Here is a 6,257-nt window from a genome sequence, read left to right as displayed (position 1 = left end):
ATGTTACGCGGTTATAAAAAGTTAAAAAACACATTGATTTCTTAGACTGTCGCGAGTTTTTGTTCGTGTGGCGAATCATGCGTTGAGGGAGTTCATGCAGCTCTAGATGTTTTGGATACCCTAGCTGTCTACGTTGAGGAACGGGTCGTAACGCTGCCGGCGGCACGGGAGCGATTTTTTCTCGTAGCTTCCAAAATTTTCGCTCTCGTAATTGTTGTTACCAGAGCGCTTTGAAAGCTGACGGGAGCGAAATCGCTCGCCGCTCCCGTGTATTTTTTTCGCTGCTAGTCAGTAACTAGCCCGACCTAGTGTCTAGGTCCTCCAACCCCAGCAGTAGCAAGACCATTTCTTGGAGCTAGTCAGTAACTAGTCTATACTCACAGGCACTTGGAACACCTCAATAAAAAAAAAGGTAAATAAACACGAAATGTACCAAAGTCTTAATGTTTCTCTACTCTATTTCGCCTATAATCACCTGTAAATGCCGGTCAAATGCTCATCTGCAACACACAAGTACACCGAACGCCCGCCCGCGCTGTGCTGCGTGCACAAACAACATGAATAAGAGAGCAGGTAGGAAAGCGTGATCGCAAAATTCGCTCAACGCTCGCTTTATTTCACACGATCACAGCACAAATACACATCCAACCGCTTCCATCTTGGTATCTATGTGTACATAAATGTTCACTTGTTCGAATTATAATTAACTCTGCCCTTTGTCCTTACCTACTCCCGCCATAGATATCTTGTGAAATCCTACAGGAAATGTTCTCTCCGTGAAAATGTAAAGAGGACGACATGATCCGAAAACCCCTAACGGCGCTACTTTCGATCGATCACTGTAGTTGTGTGTGCGTGACGTCATGCCCGCGCGCATTGTGCTTGGCTTGGCGGGCCTCAAAACGGAGCTCGGAGGCCGGCAGCAGCTCATCCCGGCATGCAATGCGCCCCATTACTCGTGTATAAACAGTCATCTCGTCCTCTTTACATTTTCACGGAGAGAACATTTCCTGCACTGCAGGATTGTGAATTTGTGTGTTGCAGATGAGCATTTGATCGGCATTTACAGGTGATTATAGGCGAAATAGAGTAGAGAAACATTAAGACTTTGGTACATTTCGTGTTTATTTACCATTATTTTTTTTTATTGAGACGTTCCAAGTGCCTGTGTCTATACTCATGAGTCGACATAGTCATAATAATACTGTACGGTATTCTGTAACATTCACGTGACATTGCCATTGTTGGTAACTTATTGCACATCATACATGCACATGACACACGGAACTTACCGTTATCAGACATATCCACTGAGTTGGCTAAGGGTGCAAAGCCTGTTCGACGGTAAATCACCTCTGAATTTTGAACTCAATAAAAATATACAGCTTGTATAAATGTAAACAAAGTAACAACATACATAAACTTTTACTGATTTAGGATTTCCCGCGAATTAGTGATTATTTCGCCATCTAGTGGGGAGTAACAAGTGAGCATCGTAAACAAATGCAAAAGATACCGGAGAAAGTTCGTAACTAGAAAGTTAAAGTGGGTAGGGAAAAAAGCATCTGTAGGTTTAAATGGTGAGAAGTCGAACTTTCATCCGGTCACGAACAGAGAGGTGGGTAATTTTAATCAGAATTTTAGACACTTCTCGTCGTATATACTTGTAATTTTAAGATATGACGTGGTCATGATATGAAACCATCAAAATGTAATCAGCCAAAATGCCCGTGGAATTTCTTAAAATGGTGCGCTAAAACGTGCTAGCACTTGTCATATCTAATTACGAGAGATCTATAAATAGTCCATGTGCTATACCGAAATCGTTAGAATAAATTGGGAAGTACGTTTTCGTTATTTATTTAATCTGATTCGATCAAAGATGTCGAAATAGCAAAAGATAGGGTGAGAAAGACTAAGAGGGAGGGAGCGAGAGAGAGAGAGAGAGAGAGAGAGAGAGAGAGAGAGAGAGAGAGATGGGGGAGAGAAAGAGAGAAAGAGAAAGGGTGAGAGGGATGTTGTGTGGTGTGTGTTGTGTGTGGTGTGTGTGTGTGTGTGCCATTTGTGGTGGTGTGTGTGTGTTGTGTGTGTCACTCGGTTGGCTGACCGGTTTCGTTGTACTCTTGTTTAATTATTGTTATAGTTTTTTCCAATTAACTTCTCGAATCATCCGAAATGATTCGAAATTCCCTCAAATCGTAGTGGTAGTAAATTGCTTTATTATGAATTCTTTCATATGTTGGCTACGGCAACGTGTTTAGAGTTGTGTCAGGATCTTCTCCTACTCTCTGTGATAAGGTTTCAATCTTCAATTAGATCTATCAGACTATCACGCAATGTTATCTCAATTTCGTCGACTTCAGATGAAGAGGATATTACCTATAATTGCACTATGATGAATTTACCGGTTGTGAGATGAAATTTCTAAAATGCGCTTGTTACTCTTTGTAATTCATTAATTATTTATGTTATAATATATTAATATGAGTTAGTTTCATTCCCAATCACACAAGTGAAACCTATTGATTTCTACTGGTTCGCCGGTCTGCTTTACTTAAACGGCATATGATCAGTACATGCTGCCATTACTTAATTAAATATATTTATGTGCCATTTCACTCTGTATTGCATTTAATCTTGACCATGAACGACACCCATCTGCAACGATATTGTGTATAACATATAACATTTACTTACCCACGAAACGAAGATGGCTTCTGCATCGGACTTCAGCTCCCGGCTGATGTCACCGTCATGCGCACATAATTGCACGGAAACTATACAGTTTTTTGCAGGTGTGAATGTTGAATTTTTATCAATAAAAAAATACGTCTGCTTAACTTCGTCTGTTCTCTGTCTAGCTGTCAACATCGGAGATGAGAGGTTGGCTGTACAATTGTAGATTCGGATCTGTTTCATGATGAATGTTTTTTTCGGCTTCTGTTGCATTGTGGCCCGCCCAACTCATGGGTTTTATCATCATTCGATCTAAAGCTTGACATATGTCGATGACACGATTGCTAACACGTTGTATGATTCGACCTTCGATTGCTGAAACTAAATAACCTCTTTTGCACAGATTTATTAAATGTTCAATTTTCTCTACGAAGCTGGATGGATGAATCTTTAGGCTCTTTTGCAATAATATATAATAACAACATGAATATATTATATATATGTATATTAGATGGTTATATATATATACTATTATATATATATTATATATGTGTGTGTGTGTGTGCTGTGTGTGTGTGTGCTGTGGATTCGAATTCTTACCGTTTCTGTTTCTTGTATCTGTTTTCTATTCTGTGTTATTTTTTCTAACAATCACTTCGATCGCCGAGCATGAATCCGAATTCCTATAATTTGAAGGTAAGTCATGTAGTATAATGGCTTTAGGATTCTCTCATACGTGGCGTAGCAACGATGTTAGCATTGTGTGGCTTCTTCTCACATCTCTGTATGACAGAGTTTTCTTCCGATAGATCGATTCAATGACATTCGGCAGATGATATGGTGCAAATCTCCGTTTGATTAATTGCAAGAGAATTAATTTGTGTTCATATTGGCTTAAGGGAGACAATTTACCCGGATTGTTGGATAATTATACTGCTCACTGATGTGATATAAAATCGGTTATTAATTATTTTAACACTTGCTAATTCAATTATTATTTGTGTATGTACATATATTTAATAGCAGCTCGATTTTAAGTCATCCAAAGTGAACTTTCTAATGTTTCTATACTGGTTTCTGCGCTCATGTTTCACAATTAAACACGGTTCATTACCATATCTGAGTTCACCATTCAATATATTATCGCGTTACGGTAATGCATAGGTTCATAAATTGACAAATGGTTCATTCATAAGATATTTATATATATGAACATGGTCTTGCACCTTTTGTAACGGGATACGTTATACTGCTACCGATATAAGGCGTTGGGAAAACTTTCACCAATGACTATAACTGGTTAACACCGCACACACGTCGCGCCCGCATCACCGATGCTCGCGCGCACATCGCAAACTTTCTCTCTTTCGTTCTCATTCTGGCTTTCTCGTACATCCTCTCTAGATCCCGTAACTTTCTCGAGTTATGTCCGGTAGGGGCCGTCTCATAATTTTTACGGTCTTGCACTCGCTCCTCAGTCCGGTAGTTTTTCCTGTTGTATTCTTCTTAATCATTGCCAGACAGCTTATATATTATATAGTTAAAAATAAATATTATATATTTAATATATATTATCATTAGTTAATATTTATCTATGATTTAGTCTATATTAATATTAATAAAGGACTGCTGTAAGTACATCATACACAACACACATACACACACACACACGCACACAACGCACACACACAACACACACACACACACCCAACACACAGCTCTACACACACACACACACGCGCGCGCAAACACACACAAACACGCACACACCAAAACATCCTAACACACCACACACACAACACCCACACTCGCCGCACACACAAGCTGGCTTCTTAGCCGCGGCTTTTAGTTAACCGGCTGGCCTAATTCTTTGGTAGGGCCAGTTTGAATCGGGGCCAGCGCGTATTTGGAGCGGGATGTGTAGTGGCCCTAGGAGTAGCCGCCTTAAGTAATCTATGGGCGGATCTAGAGGGCGGTCAGGTTGGTTCCGGACCCTTTTTACTCCCCCCCCCCTGAAAAATGGAAACACATAATAGATTAATTTCAAGAGCCCATTAACCCCCTGGTGTTAATGGGCTCTTGATAATTGTGCTAAAAATTTGGAGGAATTCCAGTCTTGATTCTAGACAGGTCAAAATTACTGCTTCAGATGCTCTCAGAATGCACCAATTTTTAAAAATTTTGGTGGAGGCTTCCCCTCTTAGTGGATAACGCCTCGCATAAGGCTGCTCTTCGGCACACTTTTTAAACACCGAGAAAAATTAAGTAAGAAGAAGTCGCCTTATATTTCTTACCCTGGACCCCCTTTTCAAAAAGCTGGATCCCCGCTATGTGAATTATAAGTGCTTTTGAATTGCAATAGTATATTTCGCAGCTTTTCCCCTCTTATAGAGTGAGCAAACCATGACAGGAAAACATGAGGTGGCCAAAGCCGAGGTTCCCCGTGTAGCGTGATGAGGATCCGTACGATGGTTACCAAGGCCAGGAGACCAAACAAAGAAGATTATATAAACGTGAACTAGATATCGATACTGAAACCCAATTCATAAAATAAAAGGCCATGAGTTTAAAGGTATACGTAAATCCAGCGATATGTTTTAGATTTATCGTGTACTTGCGCTCCGGCTGACACCTAACTTTTGGTGTAATGGATGGCCTATGTGCAAAAAACACTCACTCAAGTGTTAGTTTAATTGTGTATGCCGTCGACTTAAAAGTTGTTAACCAGTGACATTGCTTACAGCGTATCACTCAGGTATATATCCGCCGATTCAATATTTTGCCAGTAATGACAGGCAAGCGTTCCAATTGTTATGCTGCCGCCGGCTTTGTAACAGCTCTTCATTCATGGTTATAAAGATATATATATATAACATACATAAATTTATAGGATCAGGATTCATAATTTAATCACGGTATAAATATAGTGAAAAATTACTTGTGAGGCCTCGGTGAAAAAGTTTAACCGAAAAATATGCTGCCCCAGAGTATCGGACAGCGAATTACGATGAAATTTTAAAACGACAATGCGACTCGACATCCTCGCTTCAATGCTAATAAATCTTCATCGTCGCGGAAAACATTGGTAGCCCCAAAACCAACACGCGCCGCTGACCACAATGGTACGATCAGGACTAGCTTTTGGACTCCGCAATATGCCGTGCTTCGCGATGTGTGCTAAGCTAATCGCAGGCTTGCTAAACTGGGCTCTGCGCCTCATGAGGACGTATTCGCCTGGCATGAGGAAGGCTGCGTTGCCGTGGCGCATACATCGGCTCCGGCAGCCGCGCTCGCTCGGCGCTTGGCCGTTGCTCATCTCTCGAGGCCCTGCTGCCGCAGTCTTGCTCGAACCGCGCAGCGACGTCAGCGCCCCCTGTTCGCACAGCGCATCACGCGGCGGCTTTCGTCAGACACGGAATTTTCAGGCTGAAATGCTGAAGAAGGCGGGAAGCTGTTGGTGGTGCGGTCTCTGTAAAGTGTTTTGGACGTCAATATGGTAAAATTGAGGAAAGACGTGAGGATTGCTTTATTAACTCTCTCTCTCGCTCATGATTCATTCTCTCTCTGATGTGGTCTCCCTC

At 41.2% G+C, this 6,257-nt stretch overlaps 1 protein-coding gene across 1 annotated transcript in view; it reads right to left on the bottom strand.

Annotated features, from left to right (window-relative positions):
* LOC106818620 overlaps positions 1-1,478 on the bottom strand; it is a 14,141-nt gene extending 12,663 nt beyond the window's left edge. The window contains exon 1 of the mRNA XM_014823311.1: positions 1,293-1,478. Coding sequence (XP_014678797.1) covers positions 1,293-1,305 — 13 coding nt within the window. The 5' untranslated portion in view covers positions 1,306-1,478. The remainder of the gene's footprint in view (positions 1-1,292) is intronic.
* Between the last annotated feature and the right edge of the window lie 4,779 nt (positions 1,479-6,257).

This window comes from Priapulus caudatus, unplaced genomic scaffold, assembly GCF_000485595.1.
Source record: "Priapulus caudatus unplaced genomic scaffold, Priapulus_caudatus-5.0.1 Scaffold2383, whole genome shotgun sequence".
NCBI lineage: Eukaryota > Metazoa > Priapulida > Priapulimorpha > Priapulimorphida > Priapulidae > Priapulus > Priapulus caudatus.
Note: the sequence above shows the minus strand (reverse complement) of the source record. Positions and strands in the feature narration are given on the sequence as shown.